At 42.0% G+C, this 24575-nt stretch overlaps 2 protein-coding genes across 4 annotated transcripts in view; one reads left to right on the plus strand and one right to left on the minus strand.

The window, feature by feature from the left end:
- The window catches only part of LOC128621334 (NADPH oxidase 4), a 21456-nt gene extending 10970 nt beyond the window's left edge, over positions 1 to 10486 (minus strand). Inside the window, exons 1-4 of one of the 2 annotated variants that reach the window (XM_053647033.1) lie at positions 10394 to 10486; positions 3396 to 3491; positions 2575 to 2685; positions 1270 to 1354 (exon numbers count right to left, since the gene is read on the minus strand). In XM_053647033.1, coding sequence (XP_053503008.1) covers positions 1270 to 1354; positions 2575 to 2685; positions 3396 to 3491; positions 10394 to 10450 — 349 coding nt within the window. In that variant the 5' untranslated portion in view covers positions 10451 to 10486. The remainder of the gene's footprint in view (positions 1 to 1269; positions 1355 to 2574; positions 2686 to 3395; positions 3492 to 10393) is intronic. The other variant, XM_053647035.1, reaches the window with a different exon arrangement.
- naalad2 (N-acetylated alpha-linked acidic dipeptidase 2) lies at positions 10399 to 24466 on the plus strand. 2 transcript variants are annotated; one of them, XM_053647027.1, is made up of 21 exons: positions 10399 to 10667; positions 11640 to 11840; positions 13758 to 13957; positions 15005 to 15110; positions 15192 to 15378; positions 17111 to 17212; positions 18345 to 18470; positions 19348 to 19534; positions 19655 to 19748; positions 19860 to 19955; positions 20042 to 20127; positions 20230 to 20349; positions 20457 to 20539; positions 20627 to 20690; positions 20791 to 20858; positions 20961 to 21052; positions 21207 to 21297; positions 21378 to 21642; positions 21819 to 21900; positions 22681 to 22773; positions 23243 to 24466. In XM_053647027.1, exons 2-21 carry the CDS (start codon positions 11725 to 11727, stop codon positions 23427 to 23429), a joined length of 2445 nt encoding a protein of 814 aa, XP_053503002.1. In that variant the 5' UTR covers positions 10399 to 10667; positions 11640 to 11724; the 3' UTR covers positions 23430 to 24466. The 2 variants fall into 2 exon arrangements, with proteins under 2 accessions (XP_053503002.1, XP_053503003.1); XM_053647028.1 differs by lacking the exons at positions 10399 to 10667; positions 11640 to 11840; positions 13758 to 13957; positions 15005 to 15110 and adding an exon at positions 16029 to 16213 and having other exon boundaries at positions 15288 to 15378.
- The last annotated feature ends 109 nt before the right edge of the window (positions 24467 to 24575 follow it).

Here is a 24575-nt window from a genome sequence, read left to right on the forward strand (position 1 = left end):
CAGCAGAAAATTAGCTGCCGCTAGTCCCGAACATATCTGGTAAAACTGATAAACTAGCGAGAAATAGTAAATACACGTAATGTTTAACAATATGACGTTAAAAGAAATTGACAAGACCATTGACATAGCTTTTTATGCTAATGCTAGCATCAAACAAATTAGCCTCGGTCATGTTTTTTAAGGTGGCTGTGTTGTAAAGCTCTGAAATCCACACTGTGGGTTTGTTACTTTATGTTTTCTTAGCAGTAGAAGAATGTCCTCGAACACACACAGACACACACACACACACACACACACACACACACACACACACACACACTACCCCCCGAGGAGAAGTCTGACAGCATGCTTCAAGTATGCGGGACTGCGGATCTGTTCAACAGCTGATAATCTCTCTCTCTCTCTCCCTACCTTTTTCTTCCTCCCTCTATCCATCTCTCCCTCACAGACCTGGTTTATTCGGCTGGTTTATGTCACCCTGATGCCATGGTGATAGACTACCTCAGAACTTAGGAACTCTGTAATTAGAACAGCTTCAAAAAGTCCTGAGGCAGGAAACACAGTATAGTGTACATTCTAGTACTCTCTATCAGTCTCTCTCTCTCTCTCTCATACACACACACACACACACACACACACCTGTTAACCAAGAACACAGCTGCTCTGCTTAGATTTCAGCACCAGCTTAAAATAATTAGCTTTGTTTTCTTCTAAAAAAAAAAATTGTGGCTAGCTAACTCATTATAACCTGAGGCAGTTGCTAACATGCTAATTGTGGTCATTAGCATTCAGTAGCTATTATACTTAATGGGCAGGTTTTGTGAATAATTAAAGAAATGCAGGACACATGAATGAAAACAGCTATAAATATGATGTTTGTATTTGATGTATTCATGCCAAAGCATAACTGTTTTGGTTATTAACTGAAGTTTGTTGTGGTTGGTTGGAATTAGCTCTTTAGCTGCTGATTTCATTCAATTATATTTATAGCTAGTTGCGCTAGTTGTGGTTAGATATTATAGCCAGTGTTTAGCTAGATGCTAGTAGCTCTGATTAGCCCTCTGATAATGTCCAGGTCTAGTATGAGGTATTAGCATTCATGAATAAGATAACTGCTGAAAAAGATGCTAAGACGCTAACTGTGGTTATTAGCTGTTGTGAGCTAGGATACTTCATGGACAGTTGAGGTCAGTATTTTGTATTTGGTCGGTTATAGGTATTTTTCCCCAGTGTAATTTCATCACGGTTAGCAATGTAGCAACGTCTCACCTGAGAAGACGCAAATAGCGACGCCACACGCCACGTGGAAGGTTTTACTTTTATCCAGCAACCTGCGCACTTTTCTACTGCTCACCTGAAACAGACGATAAACAGTGATAATCAGATTTCTGGATATAAGCTCAGTTTCTGTCTTAGCAAGATGTTTACCTCAGACATGTGTCTATCTGACGGTGAATCTGTCTCTCTGTCATTCTCGCTCTGTGCCTCCATCTCACTCGGCGTGTGTCTCTCTCTCACTCTGTGTGTCTCTCTCTGCCTCTCTCTCACTCAGTGTGTCTGTCGCTCAGTGTCTCTTCCTCTCTCAGTGTCTCTCTCTCACTGTGTGTCTCTCTCTGTTAGTGTCTCTCTCTCTCTCACTCAGTCTCTCTCTCACTCAGTGTCTCTCTTTCTGTTAGTGTCTCTGTTAGTGTCTGTCTCTCACTCAGTGTCTATCGCTCTCTCACTCAGTGTCTCTCTCACTGTGTGTCTCTCTCTGTTAGTGTCTCTCTCTCTCTCACTAAGTGTCTATCACTCTCTCACTCAGTGTCTCTCTCTCTCTGTTAGTGTCTCTCTCTCTCTCACTCAGTCTCTCTCTCACTCAGTGTCTCTCTCACTGTGTGTCTCTCTCTCTGTTAGTGTCTCTCTCTCTTGCACAGTGGCTCTCTCTCTTTGTTAGTATCTCGCTCTGTTAGTCTCTCTCTCTTGCTCAGTGTCTCTCTCTCTCCCGCTGTGTCTATCACTCTCTGTGTTTCTCTCTCTCTCGCTCAGTCTCTCTCTCTCTCTCTTGCTTAGTGTGTCTCTCTCTCTCTTGCTCATTGTCTCTCTCTCTCTCTCGCTCAGTGTCTCTCTCTCTCTCTCGCTCATTGTCTCTCTCTCTCTCTTGCTCAGTGTCTCTCTCGCTCTGGCTCAGTGTTTCTCTCTCTCAGTTAGTGTGTGTGTCTCTCCCACACTCATTGTGTGTGTCTCTCTCTCACTCAGTGTGTGTCTCTGTCTGTGTGTGTGTCTCTCTTTCTCAGTGCGTGTGTCTCTCTCTCACTAGGTGTGTGTGTCTCGCTCTCACTCAGTATGTGTCTCTGTCTGTGTGTGTGTGTGTCTCTCTCACTAGGTGTGTGTGTCTCTCTCTCACTCAGTGTGTGTCTCTGTGTCTCTCTCTTACTAGGCGTGTGTCTCTCTCTCACTGTGTGTGTGTCTCTCTCTTTCTCACTCAGTGTGTCTCTTTCTCACACTCAGTGTGTGTGTGTCTCTCTCACACTCAGTGTGTGTGTCTCTCTCTCTCACACACAGTGTGTGTGTGTGTGTGTGTGTCTCTCTCACCTGTGTCTGTCCCCTCAGTATGGTGAGGATGGATCTGCACATAGGCAGCAAGACGAGGCTGCAGTTCAGGTTCAGGACAGATGCGGATGCTCGACTCACACACAGTCCTAGCTGCACACACACACAACATGTAAAGTTTCATTCAGAACTAAAATGGTAACACATCTTCAAAATTATCCCCTAGTGTGTCTGTGTGTATTGAGATCTCTCTCTACACACACACACACATACGCAAGGTGTACATGTCAAATATCAGACACACACATTAACACACACACTTACTTTATACTGTTTCCTTAAGTGTAGACAGAACAGTGACTATATGTGTGTGTGTGTGTGTGTGTGTGAGTGTGTCTGAGCCCCTCTAATATGCTATGTGTGATCTTTGTGCTCTCTGTAGAAGCGGACATGCTGCCACACGCTCTCTGTTGTAAGGAAATGTCTTACACACACACGCACACATACACACACTATACTGTATACTATGTTTCCCTAACTGTAGTGTGTGTGTGTGTGTGTGTGTGTGTGTGTGTGTGTGTGTGTAAAAGACAGTGTATTTCCATTGTGAGTGTCCATTGTGTGTGTAGCTGTAGTCATGTAATCAAATATCACACCCACACCCACACCCACAGTCTATTCATTCTACACTTGCAGCATGCATTGTGTGTGTGTTATTTTGTCTATGACATTTGACTACACGTACACACACACTTCTAGACACTCCACACACACAATTCATTCTACACTTAAGGAAATAGCATACATTGTGTGTGTGTGTGTGTGTGTGTGTGTGTATAGAATGTGTGCGTGTGTTTTCTTACCCCCAGCATGTTGTGTAAGTAGTAATACTGCGCTCCATTGCAGTACAGCATGAACGTCCTCCAGAAGAGCCACACACTCACACCTACCCATACAACCTGAAAACACACACACACACACAGCATTGGCGTACACACCTCTATTATCATCTTATGCATTAACTTAGATTGTTGAAGTATACTGCTGTGTTTATTTTGAGTAGAATTAACACCTTCCATGTTGATTTTGAGTAGAATTAACACCTTCAGTGTTTGTTCTGAGTAGAATTAACACCTTCCGTGTTGATTTTGAATAGAATTAACACCTGCCGCGTTGATTTTGAGTAGAATTAACACCTGCCGTGTTGAGTTTGAGTAGAATTAACACCTTCCGTGTTGATTTTGAGTAGAATTAACACATGCCACGTTGATTTTGAGTAGAATTAACACCTTCAGTGTTTGTTTTGAGTAGAATTAACACCTGTCGTGTTGAGTTTGAGTAGAATTAACACATGCATGGCGATTTTGAGTAGAATTAACACCTTCCGTGTCGATTTTGAGTAGAATTAACACCTTCCATGTTGAGTTTGAGTAGAATTAACACCTTCCGTGTTGATTTTGAGTAGAATTAACACCCACCGTGTTGATTTCGAGTAGAATTAACACGTCACGTTGATTTTGAGTAGAATTAACACCTTCCGTGTTGATTTCGAGTAGAATTAACACCCGCCGTGTTGATTTTGAGTAGAATTAACACCTTCAGTGTTGATTTCGAGTAGAATTAACACCTGCCGTGTTGAGTTTGAGTAGAATTAACACCTGCCGTGTTGAGTTTGAGTAGAATTAACACCTGCCACGTTGATTTTGAGTAGAATTAACACCTGCCGTGTTGAGTTTGAGTAGAATTAACACCTGCCGTGTTGAGTTTGAGTAGAATTAACACCTGCCGTGTTGAGTTTGAGTAGAATTAACACCTGCCACGTTGATTTTGAGTAGAATTAACACCTGCCGTGTTGATTTCGAGTAGAATTAACACCCGCCGTGTTGATTTCGAGTAGAATTAACACGTCACGTTGATTTTGAGTAGAATTAACACCTTCCGTGTTGATTTCGAGTAGAATTAACACCCGCCGTGTTGATTTTGAGTAGAATTAACACCCGCCGTGTTGATTTTGAGTAGAATTAACACCTTCAGTGTTGATTTCGAGTAGAATTAACACCTGCCGTGTTGAGTTTGAGTAGAATTAACACCTGCCGTGTTGAGTTTGAGTAGAATTAACACCTGCCGTGTTGAGTTTGAGTAGAATTAACACCTGCCGTGTTGAGTTTGAGTAGAATTAACACCTGCCACGTTGATTTTGAGTAGAATTAACACCTGCCGTGTTGATTTTGAGTAGAATTAACACCTTCCGTGTTGATTTTGAGTAGAATTAACACCTTCATTGTTTGTTTTGAGTAGAATTAACACCTTCCGTGTTGATTTTGAGTAGAATTAACACGTGCCGTGTCGATTTTGAGTAGAATTAACACCTTCCGTGTCGATTTTGAGTAGAATTAACACCTTCCGTGTCGATTTTGAGTAGAATTAACACCTTCCGTGTCGATTTCGAGTAGAATTAACACCCGCCGTGTTGATTTCGAGTAGAATTAACACCTTCAGTGTTGATTTTGAGTAGAATTAACACCTTCCATGTTGATTTTGAGTAGAATTAACACCTTCCATGTTGAGTTTGAGTAGAATTAACACCTTCCGTGTTGATTTTGAGTAGAATTAACACCTTCCGTGTTGAACTTGAGTAGAATTAACACATTCCGTGTTGATTTCGAGTAGAATTAACACCTTCCGTGTTGATTTCGAGTAGAATTAACACCCGCCGTGTTGATTTCGAGTAGAATTAACACCCGCCGTGTTGATTTCGAGTAGAATTAACACCTGCAGTGTTGCTTTTGAGTAGAATTAACACCTTCCGTGTTGATTTTGAGTAGACCCAACACCTTCCGTGTTGAATTAACACTTTCAGTGCCTCAACAACACCACTATGATCATCTTGTGCATTAACTTTTAGATTGTTGAACTACACTGCAGCGATGATTTTGAGTAGAATTAACACCGTCAATGGCACCACATTTTTAACGATCACCGTAAGCGTTGAGTTAAATCAGAAGGAACATCTACGGTCTGTATTAATACAGAATTCTCTCTTACAGTGTTAACGTATAAACCACTACTAACAAAGTGTTGATTCTGAGAGGAATTAACACCTTCCGTGTCAAATGCACCAACCGGTTTCCGATTAACGCCTAAAGTGTTGAATGAGAAAAAGAATTTCAAATGAATTAAAAAATACCGTGTTGAACTCATTCACACCCACAGTGTTAAGTTAAAGTGCTGCGAGAGTCAACATTAAGTCAATGCAACGTAGGTGTTAATTCAACTTTGACGCAATGCTCTAGGTGTTAATTCTACAGTGGTTACAGTGACACTGAGTGTCACTGTAGTTAACGTATAAAGTGTTTAGCAATAACACTGGTGTTAATTCGACATTATTTCATACAGCATTCAAATAAGGTGGAATTAACACATCTAGCAATGTGTTAATTAAAGCCAAAGTATTACCACAAATGCCATATTAACACGTACTATATCTTATTGTACTAACTTTTAAACGTCAGCAATGCGATTGTTGAACTAAAGTGTTCCGTTTGGACTGAAGTAACACTTTTAGTGCCGGATTAACACCTACAGAATTAGATCCGTTACAGTGTTGACTTTTAAAGTAATGCATTAACATCGAGATTGTGTAAACAAATGCAATTAAACAATCAGTAATTAAAATTAATTAATCAAATGATTTATTGATTAGCTCCAGTTAGCACGCATGCTAGCTACACAGCCCTTAAATCGGCACTTCAGAGACAACGATTAGACACTCTTCACGCCTGAACGCCAGTAATTGTGTTGGTAAAACGCTGCGTTCGAGGTTAAGTCGCAACCCTGTTTACAACCTGTAAAAACCTGTTTCCTCCGGGTACTCCGGTTTCTTCCCCCAGTCCAAAGACATGCACGGTAGGCGGATTGGCGTGTCTAAAGTGTCCGTAGTGTATGAATGGGTGTGTGAGTGTGTATGCACGGAAGGAGCCTCCCCTGGCGCACCCTGGGCAACGTTTGGTATCATACTGCTGAGCAGCTAATCCTTCCACCTCGACAGTTCCACTACGAAAAGACACGAAAAGAAGAAGACCTGTAAAAACCACCGTCATTTTCAACTCAAGTTTCTACCGCTGTCAACGGAGTGACATGAAATCAACAGGACCGCCTGCACTGTGAACGCTGTCAAGATCCCGCTTCTCTACTTTATAAAATTCATTTAGAACAGTACTAACTTTAGATCAGTTAACAATGACCGCTGCTTTGAGAACGTTAGCGTTATCGCTAATGTTATCGCTAGCTTGTTGCTAATCTATCTACTATTGTCCGCTGGTTAGCCTGGTTAGCTTGTCGCTAATCTGTTCACTGTTGTCCACTGGTTAGCTTGTCGCTAATCTGTTCACTGTTGTCCGCTGGTTAGCTTGTCGCTAATCTACTCACTTTTGTCCGCTAGTTAGCTTGTCGCTAGTCTACTCCACTGTTGTCCATTGGTTAGCTTGTCGCTAGTCTACTCCACTGTTGTCCGCTGGTTTGCTTGTCGCTAGTCTACTCCGCTGTTGTCCGCTAGTTAGCTTGTCGCTAGTCTACTCCGCTGTTGTCCGCTGGTTTGCTTGTCGCTAATCTACTCCGCTTTTGTGTGCTAGTTAGCTTGTCGCTAGTCTACTCCGCTGTTGTCCGCTGGTTTGCTCGTCGCTAGTCTACTCCGCTGTTGTCTGCTGGTTTTCTTGTCGCTAGTCTACTCCACTGTTGTCCGCTGGTTTGCTCGTCGCTAGTCTACTCCGCTGTTGTCCGCTGGTTTGCTTGTCGCTAGTCTACTCCGCTGTTGTTGCTGTGCTGCTATTTCAGTCAAAAATTCTGCATGAACCAGTAGCCACTCAGGTGTGTAACTGTAAAAATGCAGCTAAAGTAGCTTTTTATGCGCTTTATGTGCTCCGACAGAACAAACTTCGCACGTCGAATGTCCCGAGGTGGTCCCAGCCAGACACCAGCAAGCTAATTTAGCTTAGTTAGCTACCGTTCTTGTTTAGCTAACAGAAAAATGATTAATAACCAGACGGTCATATGGAATTATAAATGTTGATTGTTTTTTTTTGTAAGTAGCTAGGTTTGACGTTCTGTTATCGCCATCGGCCACTTTAAATATTTAACGCAACGCTGCGTTTTTCGTCTTTAAGCACGTAATTGCGTTGTAGGGGTTTATTACAACATATTTACACATTCGTTTTTGTGAAATTTTACAGAGTTTGTTATTAGCTTTTTATCAAATTGTTGAAGTTGGATATTTATCATTGACTATTGATGTGTGAAGGAGTCATTTGGCCAAGTTTACTAAGTTTTCAATGAAGAATTAAAAGCACTTTTCGGTCACGTTTTGGGTTCAAAATCGGACATTTTGCTTGAAACGTTCAAATTTCTTAAGAATCTTAATGCAATATAATTACATTCACTAATGTTGACTCGATTTTAGCTGCATATGTTCAATTTGTATTTCTTATCTCTGCTAATGAGATCATTCTGAGGTAGTTTTGGCTGAACAAGGTATTATTATTATTATTATTATTATTATTACTATTTGGGCCAGTTTTACTTTATCAGTCAACACAACACAAAGAGCAGTCTGTTCAGCAGAGTAAGATTCAGTCTAGTGGGATGTATCAGTAAGAAGTTGAGTAAAGATACTACATTTAATTGATCAGATACTACATTTATCAGATACTACATTTAATTTATCAGATACTACATTTAATTGATCAGATATTACATTTATCAGATACTACATTTAATTGATCAGATATTACATTTATCAGATACTACATTTAATTGATCAGATATTACATTTATCAGATACTACATTTAATTGATCAGATACTACATTTAATTGATCAGATACTACATTTAATTGATCAGACACTGCATATATCAGATACTACATTGAATTGCTCAGATACTACATTTATCAGATACTACATTTAATTGATCAGATACTACATTTAATTGATCAGATATTACATTTATCAGATACTACATTTAATTGATCAGATATTACATTTATCAGATACTACATTTAATTGATCAGATATTACATTTATCAGATACTACATTTAATTGATCAGATATTACATTTATCAGATACTACATTTAATTGATCAGATATTACATTTATCAGATACTACATTTAATTGATCAGATACTACATTTAATTGATCAGATACTACATATATCAGATACTACATTTAATTGATCAGATACTACATATAGCAGATACTACATTTAATTGATCAGACACTACATTTAATTGATCAGATACTACATTTAATTGATCAGATACTACATTTAATTGATCAGACACTGCATATATCAGATACTACATTGAATTGATCAGATACTACATTTATCAGATACTACATTTAATTGATCAGATATTACATTTATCAGATACTACATTTAATTGATCAGATACTACATTTAATTGATCAGACACTGCATATATCAGATACTACATTGAATTGATCAGATACTACATTTATCAGATACTACATTTAATTGATCAGATACTACATTTAATTGATCAGATATTACATTTATCAGATACTACATTTAATTGATCAGATACTACATTTAATTGATCAGATACTACATATATCAGATACTACATTTAATTGATCAGATACTACATTTAATTGATCAGACACTACATTTAATTGATCAGATACTACATTTAATTGATCAGATACTACATATATCAGATACTACATTGAATTGATCAGATACTACATTTATCAGATACTACATTTAATTGATCAGATACTACATTTAATTGATCAGATACTACATATATCAGATACTACATTTAATTGATCAGATACTACATTTAATTGATCAGATACTACATATATCAGATACTACATTTAATTGATCAGATACTACATTTAATTGATCAGATACTACATATATCAGATACTACATTTAATTGATCAGATACTACATATATCAGATACTACATTTAATTGATCAGATACTACATTTAATTGATCAGATACTACATATATCAGATACTACATTTAATTGATCAGACACTACATTTAATTGATCAGATACCACATTTAATTGATCAGACACTACATTTATCAGATACTACATTTAATTGATCAGACACTACATTTAATTGATCAGATACTACATATATCAGATACTACATTTAATTGATCAGATACTACATTTAATTGATCAGATACTACATATATCAGATACTACATTTAATTGATCAGATACTACATATATCAGATACTACATTTAATTGATCAGACACTACATTTAATTGATCAGATACCACATTTAATTGATCAGACACTACATTTATCAGATACTATATTTAATTGATCAGACACTACATTTAATTGATCAGATACTACATTTAATTGATCAGATACTACATTTATCAGATACTATATTTAATTGATCAGACACTGCATTTAATTGATCAGATACTACATTTAATTGATCAGATACTATATTTAATTGATCAGACACTGCATTTAATTGATCAGACACTGCATTTAATTGATCAGATACCACATTTAATTGATCAGACACTACATTTAATTGATCAGATTTTAATGAGTTCTTCAGTGTTGATTAATGCAGTGTTGATTGAGTTGAATTAACACGCATTACACCTAACACACAGTTTGTTGAACTATGCACGCGCTGTGTTGAGTTAGTTTACACAGACAGTGTTTAGTAAAAGTGTTAAAGTCAATGCAGTCTACAGGTTCATTCACATTTGACTCAGTGCTGTAGGTGTTAATTCTACTTCAATTCTACACAGAGTCGTGTGTGTGTGTGTGTGTGTGTGTGTGTGTGTGTTCAGTACCAGCACGCAGTGTTTTCCTCCCTCGTTTGTCACCCAGCTCTTCAGAGACAGACCCATGTCCACAGTGCGCGCGCTCCCGGTGTCTCTGTGTTTAACACCGAACCGACTGCACTTCACTGCTCGCGCTCTGTTCCTCCCTGTGTGTGTGTGTGTGTGTTCTCTCCGTCGTGCTCGGGTTTGGACTCGTCCCACCGCTGTAAGGGTGGTGTGGAGAGAGAGAGAGAGAGAGAGCATGGAGGAGGAGGAAGAGGACGGCACGCGCTTCCTTCGCATTGTGAGTTGTGTGAAAGTTGCTAAAGAAATACAACTATTATAAAACTATAGTTGATTTTGATTATGATTATTATTAGTAGTAGTAGTAGGAGGAGGAGGAGGAGTAATGTTATTATGGTTGTTTTAAAAAAAAACTCTTAATAGTGATATAAAGGTCATATTATCTAATCATAGCTAGGTATAAATATAAGATATGGATATAAATCTATCATACTGACAAATACATTATGCACACTGTATGACAGTTAAAAAACGTTTTGGAATAAAATTATTGAAGAACAAAAAGTTGAATTCTTGTTCACAGTGTGTCTGTCTGGTTACAAATGAAATACAAAATATAAAAACATATCATATAGTAACTTCATATTTGTTATTAATTGTAAGGAAAAAAACTGAAAACAATAAAACAGTTTAGACTTGTATCCTTATATCTTTAAAAAAAGAAAGAGAGAGAGAGAGATGGTTAACAAGTCATTCAGCAAAAAATGGAACTGATCATGATTAAAAATGTTCAGCTGTTTTAGAGACTTAAGCTTAAAACAAAATATAATAAATATAAAGTTCGTCTTTAAATTTGAATCTAAACTAAAATTCAAATACATTAAAACCTCTAGTTAAACTTTAAAATAGTACTACAGTCGAATGCTTGTAATGCACTGACCTGAGGACGAGTGGGTCATCAGCGCCATCTGGTGGTGAAGAACAGTTCTGCACGACTCTGTCTACAGATTGCAGGTCGGTGGGCGTGTCTTATCGTACTAAGCCACGCCCCTCGAAAAGCAGGCAACTCGGATCTATCTCCAAATAGGCATTATAGCTTCAAATGGGTGGAACTAGCTCTGAATAATAGATTTGGAGCTAGTCCCGCCCATTTTGGATCTGGCTCTGGGCTGCAAATATATACATAATTGGGGCATCTGGGCTTGAACAGTATCTTTATGCCACACCCTCTCTTCCCACTGTCATGCACTAGCCAATCACGAGCATCTGTGAGGTCATGGCTGTGGATACAAGCTCACAGTGCTTTGCTGGGTCGTTACATTGCCATGTGGTGAAGCATGAGCAACAGTGTGAGAAGATTCAGCTGCTCTCTTCATGTGTCTCAAAGGAAGCATGGCCTTCGTATGACAGGAGGGCTTGTCGGTGGGGGATCACATAAGAATGTCCATTTACTGTATGTATCTCTCCATCTATCTTTAAAATAAGCAAATAATATGATTACACAGTCTTTCTTTAAACATATTTTATTTTCATAAAACACCTTACTTGTTTTCTCTTCTTTTCTTTCTTTCTTTTCACCCAAATCACACGTTGTCCCATGTTGTGACCATATCCTGCATCCTATAGCCAAGTATAGGTCTATGCGGAACATAAGTGGGCGTTTCCCAATCAGTGGGCGTTTTCAGACCGGGATAGGCGTTATTCAAGCATCCAATCAAGTAGGGAACATTTATGCGCATGCGCTTAAAATAGGGGCGGGTCACCTGATTACAACAAGGACGAAGAGACCATATAGAACGTCAGCAATCGAAAAAATCTACATTTATTATCAATAGTAGAGCGTTTCATGCAAACTAAACCAATACCAGTCAGTCCGGAATCGCCTCCCTGTTCTTTTCTTTGCTGGCTTTCCACGGATAACCTCGACGAATTCGTGACATGAGATTAATAATACAGATCAGGATGCGGTGCATACTAATAGAGATGCCAAATGAATAACAACACCAAATGTAAAGACATTCTGCACACCCTTATACAGTATCTCACAAAAGTGAGTACACCCCTCACATTTTTGTAAATATTTGATGATATGTTTTCATGTGACAACACTGAAGAAATGACACTGTGCTACAATGTAAAGTAGTGAGTGTACAGCTTGTGGAACAGTGTAAATTTGCTGTCCCCTCAAAATAACTCAACACACAGCCATTAATGTCTAAACCGCTGGCAACGAAAGTGAGTACACCCCTAAGTGCCCTGTTCTCTTTATCTGAAGACACCTAAAAGACATACAGACTTGTAAATGTGCATAGCCATATAAAAATTCATTAAGATTCAAAGTATTTACGTAATGAACATACGTACAACCAAACGTCCAAGCGAATCATCTTTGAGGTTTACGATCGTTCCTGAATGGCCGAGGTCCTTTTGGATTTTTTTTTTTTTCATCATTGATTTGTTCAAGTAGATAAAGAAAGAGGAAACGTACAGTATATACATTTAAATTTGAAACTCTTTTCCTCCACCGTATTATATTATTGCTTTAAGTTTTTACTAGAAAACAATTTAATAACTTAACAAGCTACGTTACGCAGTGCCTAATCTAGTCCGGTAAGCTAACTAGCTAAGCTTATAGACTCGATTAGCAATTGCTATCATGTAATTGGAATTAGAATTAAAACACACGGTGGCTTAGTGGTTAGCACGATCGCATCACACCTCCAGGGTCGGGGGTTCGAGTCCCGCCGCTGCCCTGTGTGTGTGTGTGGAGTTCGCATGTTCTCCCCGTGCTGCGGGGGTTTCCTCCGGGTACTCCGGTTTCCTCCCCCAGTCCAAAGACATGCATGGTAGGCTGATTGGCGTGTCTAAAGTGTCCGTAGTGTATGAATGGGTATGTGAGTGTGTGTGTGATGGATTGGCACCCTGTCCAGGGTGTACCCCGCCTCGTGACCAATCCTCCCTGGGATAGGCTCCAGGTTCCCCCGGGACCCTGAAGAATATAGAAAACGGATGGATGGACGTGCCTGCGGAAAAGAGTTAAGCAAGCTATCGTTCTCAACACGGCTAAAGTGACAAACAGTTACATGCACGAAATAGATAGCGAATTTTAGATAATAACTAACTCTTGGAGCTTCTTATAATGAACCGGGCAGTCAATCCCTCTGCGTCTTTCTCTACTTTTCCACATCACTTCTTGGGTTTTTGAGAGAAGAAAGGATTGGGAACCGCCCACTCGATTTGAACAAATCGGGTTTGAGAAACGCCCATTTATTTGCTCTGCAGATACGCCATACTCTGCATATCCTCCAATCACGTGTCAGTATGCAAATGAGCATGCTAATTATGTCGCTCTTTCTCTCGCTCTCTCTAGCTCTGTCTCACACAGACACACACACACACTCCTCCTCCTCCTGCATAAAGCCAGAGTCCGAAGGTGGGTGTGTGCGTGCGCTGTGTGGACTTCACCGCAAACTCTCACACGCACTTCAATGGGAGCGAACAAGAAGCTCGTGCACTGGTTGCAGTGGTTCACCGTCTTCACGCTCTTGTTCATCGTGGGCTTTATCATCGGTAAGGTTTCGCACGTGCTTGTGGGGGTGTGAGGGACTGTGAGTGTGAGAAAGAGAGAGTTTTCTCTGACTTCCAGCGGGTGGCTCGTGCAGCGCGAGGCAAAAAAAGAGAAAAGGCGTCGGATTCGGTGGCCAGCTGTGCGGCTGCACGAGCCCAGCGTAGGAACTTTTACATAACAGCATAATGTTGCTCTCTCTCTCTCTCTCTCTCTCTGTGTGTGTGTGTGTGTGTGTGTGTGTGTGTGTGTGTGGCCTGCCCTCCAGTAACCGTTAACCCCAAACAGATTGCTTTCTGAACATTTAACTGCAGAAAAAATCGAATTAATCTATTCAGTAAGACTTTTCATTTAAAGACCTAAGGAGGTTTGGACTCTAATACAGTGTGTGTAAATTATGAAAAATCTACAGAATATATACACGTACATGAGCATCTATATATATATATATTATATTGCGTGTGTGTGTGTGTATACTAGATAAATACCAAATATAGGATCTTGATCTTGGTTTCATCACAGCAAAAAACACATCTTCACTGTGTCACTCTTGTTGTGTTGTTGTTGTTGTTGTTGTTGTTTTGAGCACGAATCTCCTCTGACTCCTGAGAGAAATTTACTCGAGTCGTCTACGAGAAGACGAGCACGGTGGGGCTGATGGTGGTGTTCGGCACGAACGTTGACGCTTGGGAAGCTGATCTGTTTGAACAGAGTGTACAGATGATAAAGTGAGAGAACTGGACAGACTAAAAGATTAAAGCGCCACTTCAGCACTGCAATGAATAATAAATCCCAAAGCATGGCTTCCTTTTAAATCTGAATTATTGAGCAATCTCACCACAAGTAGATCGCTCATGGTGTTTCACTGATTTTTGTGAACTTTTCACAAAATAGCTGATAAATTATTGACCCGTACCTACCGTACAGTGTTCTTTTTAGACCCTTGGAAGCGGATGTACTCTGATCTTCGGACCCTTTGTATGCGAGCGTTAGAGCAGGGGAGTGAAGACGTCTCCGACAGTCCAGCGGTTTACGCTGTCTTTTCGTCTTAGGGTGGTTCGCGAGACCTGCTGACACGCAGCATGAAAAGCCGACACGTGACTTCCTGCGGGAGTTCCTGGAAGAAATCCGTGCGGGAAACATCAAACAGTATCTTAGGTACACACAAATACACGCACGCAACTTTCCCATACGTACCTTAGCTACAGTAGATCATCTCGCTTGCTTCTGCCCGAACAGGAAGTTCACTTATCTGCCCCACTTGGCTGGAACGGAGCAGAACCTGCGATTGGGCGAGCAGATTCGCGAGGAGTGGCTAGCGTTCGGGCTCGACTCGGCCGAGCTCGTGTGGTACGACGTTCTGCTCTCGTATCCGAACGCGACCAGGCCGAACTACATCTCTATAGTCGACCAGCACGGAGACGAGGTACACCCTGCACAGTACAACACCCCGTCCTCCTAACTACTCCTAATCCAAGCCCCTCATCCATAACTCCGAACACGTTTCAGGTTTAGAAAGCGCCACTGACGGGTACAGTGCACCTGTACACTTAATTCAGTGGTTTTCTATAAGCTAAAATACAGTATAATCTTTTCAAACACAGTCTGTAACGATGATTGAGGTGAGAGAATAATCCCAGAGATACGCCAGTAATAATTATGAGTTTAATTTCGAGCTTCAGATGATCTGGTTCTATTGAGAGATTCGTCGAAATAAGTATTTTGTTTAAAACGATGTAGCGGCTGAAGCTAGTTATATATTACAGCTGTTCTAGAGGTGTACATTAACCCTGACGTGAGGCCTGGAACAAAAAACAGACCTGTAATTATTAAGCAGCAGACATGCATGCACGTGACTTTGTGACGAAGATGATGATGATGAAAGTTTCTTAGCAACCGCACTTCTAACGGAAACGTTCGTCGTGAACTCGGCAGCGCACACGCCCACACGTAAACACACGTGTATCCTCATAAAGAGGAAAAACAACCGTAGAAAGGACAAAGGAAGTGAAGAAAGTCATTGAAACTGCAATGGAGGATGATTGATGTTGTTTTGCTTTCTTATACCTCCCCCAGATTCCTGTCAGCTGGACCGCTCACCCACCACGTGACTACGTGTGTGTGTGTGTGCCGTGACTTTATCGTTTATGATGTCACGAGACTGCACCCGTATGAAAATATAGTACTGTACGTCTTTAAACTGTACCATCAACGCCGTTCAGTAGAAGATGGATTCTCCAAACCGGCAGCTCTGACAGCAGGTCTGGCTGTAATTCAACATCAGGTTTATATTAACGCGCTCGTTCTAATGCGCTGTCGTTTCTATAGTAACGACTTACACAGGTGGCTTGTGCGGCGGACACGCCAGATATTCCAATACTTATAATAAACGTTTAAAAAAAATACGAAACTAAAAAAATTTTTTAAAAAAAAGTATGGTTCATTTAACAAAGAGTGTAGCGAGGGTGACGTTTCCTGTTGTTGAAAATGTTAATCGGCGTTCTCGGAAGGAGTCTCCACTTTCAGTGCTTTCTAACGGGACGTTTAGGTTTTCTTGGTAAATTAAAGGCTGGTGACGGAAGACGGTTACGACTTAAGCGATAACCAGAACCAACCTCTACAACATTTAAATGTGACTATAAACAGATAATAAATTGAAAAAAAAACCCCAAACATTTGATTTGATTTAATGAACGTTGTAAACGTTGACAAGTTGCTGTGGTTTAAGGGGAATAAAACACTTTGGGGATGTGCCGTAATGGAAAAACAATCAACTTCTGGGTGGTAACAGTATCGCAGCGCCCCGCTGATGATTATTTTCCTACAACGCCATGCCCCCAAGTGTTTTATTTCCTCACGTCCTACGGTATACTAATGGTTACGACTTTAAATACTATCTGTGTAACTAACAGGATGAACGAAACGTATTAATAAAATTCTGGCAAAACAGTACGTTTATAATTGAGTAATAGAATTACCTGTGAAGAGCTGTTACTATAGAAACGATAAGGTGTTCGTTTAAATCCATCAACACCTCCTGACCAATCAGATTTGCAAATTCAGCAGCGCTGTGGATTGATTATAGGGAAGTAAATCCCACCGTCGCAGTTAGTCGTCATCGTCATTAATAGTGTGTTTATGTTTACACACACACACAGGTCGTGAAGTCGTCTCTGGCTGAACCGGTACCTGAGGGTTATGAGCACGTGAGTGACATCGTTCCTCCGTACAACGCCTACTCTGCACAAGGACAACCAGAGGTAACGATGCACACCGGCCCGGCCCGGTCCGCCCTGCCATCACGGACCCTGACGGTTACATGGCTGTATTGTATGTTGTATAGAAGGCCTTTTCCACCACGGAGAGGAAAATAAAAGGTCACCGCAACCTTATTTCTCAAAAATTGAGACGTCCAGTTGGCGTTTAGTGAGACACAAAGAACGCACCGATAAAGCATCAGTCATTCTCTATTATAAACAGGCTATGGTTAAATATCAACACTCAGAGTCAAGGACAAGACAAGGAACGCTAGCGCACGCTCGTTACCTGAAGCTGGTCACATTTCAGGAGAAGTGAAAGCCTCAATTACGAGGAAAAAACGTCCGAATAATTCGCAAGAAATAAAGTCAAAATTGTGCGATTATGAACTCGCAGTTATGAGGGGAAAAAAGGCGCAATTACATTCATTTAGATTTTTTTTCCCTCCGTGGCGGAAATGGGCTTCCATAGTATTGAAACGTACGTTTGAAAAAAAAAAAAAACAACAACAAAAAAAACTCAAGCGAGCTCGCTGATGGTACAATCTAGCTAGCTAGCTAAGGATCCGTCACTGGAATGTGTTAACTAAACATAAATATGCAGCAAGCGAAGAGCTCCTTAAAAAGTAAACTGTAAGAAGTGAGTTCAATGAAACGTGCTAGCAAGAAGAAGAACTGATTAGCATTAGAGTCTTCGAGACCTCGATAGCTGATTCTGTGAACCTTGCGATCGCCATCTTGTCTGCTCTGTATACTGAATTAGCATTGCAGAAGTTATGTAGTAAAAAAATGTTTGGTATTATCTAGTAACTATCACCGCGATTAAATAAAACACAAGCCAGCGTTAAACTGTGTGGCAATTGTGTGTGGCAAAAGCACTGTGCCTCGAGCGAACTCTTCAGATTTGACAGTAGTATTGCTGACGGTGTTCCGTTAGCTCCGCGCGGTTCGCGAACACGCCTCCATGCTGTTCACACGAATGAGCTAGCTATATGCCTCAGCCGTTGCTGTCTCAATTAGCATACAGCGCATGTTAGCATAGAGTAGGTTCTGACATGCACATGAGAACATGTATAACTAATCTAAACTAAACACTGCGCAGGACCGACTCGTCTGTGTGTGTGTGTGTCCTCAGGGCGAGTTGGTGTACGTGAACTACGGCAGGACGGAGGATTTCTTCAAACTGCAGAGGGAGATGGGCATCAACTGTACGGACAAAATCGTCATCCTCCGATACGGCAAAATTTTCCGAGGCAATAAGGTGAGCAAAGAAGAAGCGTTCCGATCCGTTCTGCTTCGAACTTCCCTCGTTCCCTTTCTCCCGGTTCCTGCTTCCTTCACTAAAAATTTGACTAAACTTGGTAGCAAGAAACTCGTCATAATTATAAGGAGATAATTAGCGTACCTGTTCGAGACCAAGCTAGGTGATTCTCTCCACACGGCCGGCATTTAGCTTGCTCTCTGAAATTAAACAAGGAGGGTAATGTAAATAGACCCAAACAATGCACACTGACACAAAGACTGGACGCAGTGTGTAAGTTTAAAGGTACGATAGCGAAATCTTTGATATTTTTTTTTCTTCTTCTTTCTTACTTGTTCTACAGAACTTTCAGATTATTTCTACATGATTTAAAAAAAACAAAAACAGTTTAGGTCACGAAGTGTATTTAGTGGCTGAGGAATCCTGTTTGGAAAAGGGAATTCTGATCCGGAATGCTCGTTTGTGATTGGATGGGCCTCTTCTCCCACTGTAGATCCTGGGGGCGGAGCTTCATGAACATAGACTTGAATTGGCGTAGTCTGAAGGAGTAAAAAAAACAATCATTCAAATGTTCAAACCATCAGAGATCTAATCTTGGAGGGGGAAAAACTCTTAGCTATGGCACCTTTTAAGATTAATTAACCAAGTCATCAATGTTAGCTCGTGGTTGTTATCTAGAATTTGTCAAAGATCTATCTTTTTGATAAATTAGCTCGTCAGTTTCTCTCCAAACTTTACCTGGGTATGCTAGGTTGCAAGATTAGCCTACATTCACGCTAGCATGTTGCTTCACCGGTGTACTTCGGGTCTTGTGGGCGTGTAGCAATCAGTAAGGTGTGTGTGTGTGTGTGTGTGTGTGTGTGTGTGTGTGTGTTAGGTAAAAAACGCCATGTTAGCTGGTGCCAAAGGCGTCGTGTTGTACTCGGACCCGGCGGATTACTGCGCAGAGGGTGTGAAGCCGTACCCTGAAGGATGGAACCTGCCGGAAGGCGGCGCACAACGGGGCAACATCCTGAATCTGAACGGGTCCGGAGACCCCTTAACCCCCGGCTACCCCGCTAAAGGTGCGCTAACTTATCCTCCACACTCTTAAAATTAAAATTCTTCATTATTACGTTACATATTTATGGTATGTTCTGGATTTATCTCGTAAATATTAAAGTTTTTTTTTCCCCTCTCCGTAGAATACACTTACAGATTCAGGCTAGACGAGGGGGTGGGGCTTCCCAAAATTCCAGTACATCCTATTGGCTACCGTGATGCTGTTCATCTGCTGAAGTGAGTCAGATTTAATGCAGAACATGATCCATAATGACGCGTGTGTCATTTTTAATACCAGCGAATCTGCTGTAGGACTAAGTTGTGATGTCACTTCCTCGCTTCCTGTAGGAATATGGGCGGAGCGTCTCCGCCCCCTGACTGGAAAGGAGCTCTGAACGTGTCGTATCGTATCGGACCCGGGTTCATCGGTGACTTCGCACTAAAGTGAGGCGACGACACGGCTCTGTCCCAAATGCTATTTCCTCCTCTTCCCTCACCGCAGCTGCTAACCCTCGTGTGTTTCGTTTCAGTAAAGTGCGCATGAACGTGCACAGCTACAATCAGGTGACCCGGATCTACAATGTGATTGGCCAAATCAAAGGAGCGCAGGAGCCAGGTGCACACACGTTTCCAGTTAACATCAAACAAACACACACACTCTTACCACTTATGTAAACACTTACATGTTTAACGTGTGTGTGTGTGTGTGTGTGTGTAGATCGGATCGTTATATTAGGTGGTCATCGTGACGCGTGGGTGTTTGGGGGAATCGATCCTGTGACTGGAGCTTCAGGAACACATGAGACGGTCAGAGCAGCTGGGAAACTCCTGCAGAAAGGTCTCACACACACACACACACACACACAATGCTATTAACACAGTAATTCCACAGTACTTGCATCAATAGTGCAGATATTACAACCTGTGTGTGTGTTTGTGTGTCAGGCTGGCGGCCCAGGCGCACACTGATCTTTGCTAGTTGGGATGCTGAAGAGTTCGGCCTGCTGGGATCCACAGAGTGGGCGGAGGTGAGAGAGCAAGAAATTATAGTGGGTGTTTATTAGTATGTGAATGTGTAACAGTGTGTGTGTGTGTGTGTGTGTGTGTGTGTGTAGGAAAATGCTAAAATGCTCCAGCAGAGAGCTGTAGCATACATCAACGCAGACTCCACTATTGAGGGTGAGACACACACACACACACACACACACACACACACACACACACAGGAAATGTATCAATATTTCACTTGGATTGACTGTGTGTGTGTGTGTGTGTGTAGGTATGTACACGTTGAGAGTAGACTGCACTCCGTCTCTACATACACTGGCTTATGACATCACCAAACAGGTGGGTCAAAGGTCAACGGTTGGGTTTCGAACGTTCAGGGTTTCGCCGGCTAACGCTAAGTGATGTGAGTGTGTGTGTGTGTGTGTGTGTGTGTGTGTGTAGGTGATGAGTCCAGAGGAAGGGGAGGAGGGAATGACTCTGTACGACAGCTGGCACAAACGAGACAACTGGACTGATAATCGGGACGCGCCCCGGTGAGAGCCAAGCACCGCCCCTTTCTACTCTTATTCTCACACACGTATACAAAACCTCAGCATGGGGAGGGCTGGACACACAGCCACTAGTATGTGGTTTGTAACTGAATGCGTGTGTGTGTGTGTGTGTGCGCGTGTGTGTGTGTGTGTGTAGGATCAGTAAGCTCGGATCAGGCAGCGATTTCGAAGCGTACTTCATCAGACTGGGAATTGCATCCGGGCGAGCGAAATACACCAAGAACAGAGTAAGAGAGAGTGTGTGTGTGTGTGTGTGTGTATATACATGTCTTGCATACACTTACGGTGTGTGTGTGTGGTACCACAGAAGACGGAGAGGTACAGCACTTATCCCGTCTACCACAGCGTGTACGAGACGTTCGAGCTGGTCGAGCGTTTCTACGACCCCACCTTTCGCCGCATGGAGGCGGTGACACGTGTGCGAGGGGGTTTGGTTTTCCGCTTAGCCGACGCCCCTGTGCTGCCACTGGACTGTAACGAGTATGCACTCGCTCTCTCTCAGTACGCGCACACCATCCACCGGCTCGCGCAGAAACACCCGCAGGAGATGGAGCGCTACGCCGTGACGTTCGGTGAGACACACACACACACACACACACACACACACACACACACTCACACTCTCTCTCCATCACTCTTGTTTAATCTGAAATCCACAGGCTTGTACAGAAGAGTTTTGGCTTATTGGAAGCTCAGAATGCTGAATAGGAAACTCGAGTGTGTGTGTGTGTGTGTGTGTGTGTTACAGATGCTCTGTTCTCAGCAGTGGACAATTTCACACAAGCGGTACAAGAGTTTCAGCAGCACCTGAACACACTCGACACAACCAAGTAACTAACACACACACACACACACACACACACACTACTATACAGCAAATCTCAAACATCAGTGACATTCTGACACCCACTAACGCTTCCTCTGTCTCTCTCTGTATTTCTCCATCTGTCCATCTCCCGGTCTCTCACTCCCTGTCTCTCTTTCTCTCTGTTCCTCTCTGTCTGTATCTCTCATCACTGTCTTTCTGTCTCTATTTGCCTGTCTGTCTCTCTCTCTCTCTCGATCTTTCAATCTTTCTCTTTCTAACTCCGTTACTGTCTCTCTTTCCCTTTCTGTTTCACTCTCACTGTCTGTCTCTCTCTGACGCTCATTCTTCATCTGTCTCTCAATCTCTTGCTGTCTTCCCATCTCGCTTTCTGTCTCTCTTTTTCTCTCCGTCGGTCTCTCTGTCCCCGTCTTTCTATGTCTCTCAAATTCTCACCTTCCCCATGTCTCCGTCTCCCCATCTGTCTCACTGTCTCTTTCTGTCTCCCCCTCTCTCTATTATTTTCCATCTGTCTCTCACCCTCTCTCAATTTTTCACTGTCTTCCTGTCTCTCTCTCTCTCTCTATGTCTCTCATTCTTCATCCTTCTGTCTCCACTCTCTGTGTTACCGTCTCTCTCTTTCGGTCTCTCCTTCTCCATCTCTTGCTGTCTTCCCATCTCACTTTGTCTTTTTTTCTCGGTCCGTCTCGAATTTTCTCTCGTTGTCCATCTGTCTCTGTCTCCCTCCGTCTCCATCTGTCTCTGTCTCCCTTTCTATCTCCCTCTCTCTGTCTGTCTCTCTCAGTTCTCTCTCAGTGCGGATGGTGAACGATCAGCTGATGTATCTGGAGCGGGCGTTTATCGATCCTCTCGGCCTCCCCGGTCGACCCTTCCACAGGTAAACACGTCTCACCTCATGATGTCATCGACACGAGATGGACGGCTGCGTCTCTTTACAGTTCCGTGCACAAAGTTCGAAGAATGAGGCTTGAACATCACAGGACGGGGACATGACCGAGAACAGAGGAAGGGAAGTGAACACGTTGGACGTTTCAGCTCGCTGTAGTGTACAGGGAAGGGAAGGGAAGGGAGGGAATCTCGTAAAATGAGACAAAGCCAGGTTTTGTTTTTCTGTCTCTAAAAGAGCTCCCTCTAGGGAACGAGGACAGAATGAGGAGTATTAGATAAGGTCAAGCTTTTACACTTCTGCTCATGTAGGCATTTGTTGTGTTTGTTTTTGTTTGTTTTCCCCACAAACCGCTACAGATGAAGGAGAAGGAAAGCGACAGACCTGAATGAACCGAAGGTGGGGAAGTTGTGAAAGCTGTACGTCTCATTTCCGTCTCATTTTTCTCTCTGTCCTGCAGACACGTGGTGTTCGCTCCCAGCAGCCACAATAAGTACATGGGCGAGTCGTTCCCCGGGATTTACGACGCTCTGTTTGACATCGAGAACGCCGCCGAGCCTGAGAGAGCCTGGAGCGAGGTGAAGAGACAGATCAGCATCGCTGCTTTCACCGTCAACGCCGCCGCCGATACGCTCCGCCCCCTTTGATCTCTCTGACCTCAATACCAGCTTAGCTTACGCTCGGGCCGCCTGAGATTTTCTCCTAAATTTGAATCATTGCCAGTTCCCTGCCACAGAAAAATCAAACAACTGTCGCAGCGTGACAGGACGCTATCCGCCCACTTCTACATACACACGCCCAGGATGGAGTGGAGAGCAGGTCCGAGCAGCGACCGCTGTGGTTCCGTCACGACTGAATGTGCGACTCTGATTGGTCGGAGTATGTCGATTAGTTTTCTGTAACAGCAGCTCTGAGAGTAGTGCAGCTTCGAATCACAGGTTTATTCATTATTAATACGTTATCACTTCTACGCACCGGGACGCCACGTAATCTTAGACTAATAGTAAACTAATCTAAAAACCACCCTATTGTTATTTGACAAATATAAATATATACACACTGTGATACGATGAATCTTTCTTTGAACAAGTCTCCAGTTTCAGGTTGCTGTGTTTCCCGTAACTTGGATGTGCAGTTACGGGAAAAGAATCAACTTTAACAGTAATCTCCGCTTCACCAGCCCGTAGTTGATTTTTTTTTTTTTCCTAAAGCAGCACTGCGCCAAGTGTTTTATTCCTTATCCAATCAAATCAGTCGATCAACGAGTCGTGTCGTGGAGACTAGACAACACTCGCAGACTCGTCCTCACAGGTGAAAAGCTTTATTACAGAAGAAAGCAGGACAGAATAATGAGAGCGCTCTGAGGCGCTTATGGTAAACATCTGCTATATACATATATATGAAGCGCAGGGCACGAGACACTTCGACATACCGATAAGGAGCAGTGTGAGGCACTTCAAACAGGCTTTGTTTCAGGGTCGAACCTTTAACGGAATAACATGTTTATGTCTCTGTAAGCAGATAAACATTCTGTACTAATCTAAATGACATGACCTTCTTTGACGTTATCCTCTGATGAACATGAACAAAACTACTACAAAGTAAAAATGTATCATTTTCCCCTCACAGTAGCGTTTTAAAAATCATGTTTTGTTTGTAATTAAAAAATTCTTACAATGTCCCACATCCATGCTACACGAGTTCATGGTGTCTGTGATCATCCTCTGGGTTTGTGGAGGTCAGACAGCAGGATTGTGTGAGGAGAAACAGTCGCATTAAGCACAAGCTCTGTG

The sequence above is a fragment of the Ictalurus furcatus genome, chromosome 17 (genome assembly GCF_023375685.1).
Source record: "Ictalurus furcatus strain D&B chromosome 17, Billie_1.0, whole genome shotgun sequence".
In the NCBI taxonomy this organism is placed as follows: domain Eukaryota; kingdom Metazoa; phylum Chordata; class Actinopteri; order Siluriformes; family Ictaluridae; genus Ictalurus; species Ictalurus furcatus.

Coding starts and splice junctions, on each gene's coding strand:
- naalad2 (XM_053647027.1), top strand. CDS start 11,725: ATGAGCAACAGTGTGAGAAGATTCAGCTGCTCTCTTCATGTGTCTCAA. Junction 13,958..15,004: donor CATCGTGGGCTTTATCATCG/GTAAGGTTTCGC, acceptor TTTTCGTCTTAG/GGTGGTTCGCGAGACCTGCT. Junction 22,774..23,242: donor CCCGGTCGACCCTTCCACAG/GTAAACACGTCT, acceptor TCTGTCCTGCAG/ACACGTGGTGTTCGCTCCCA.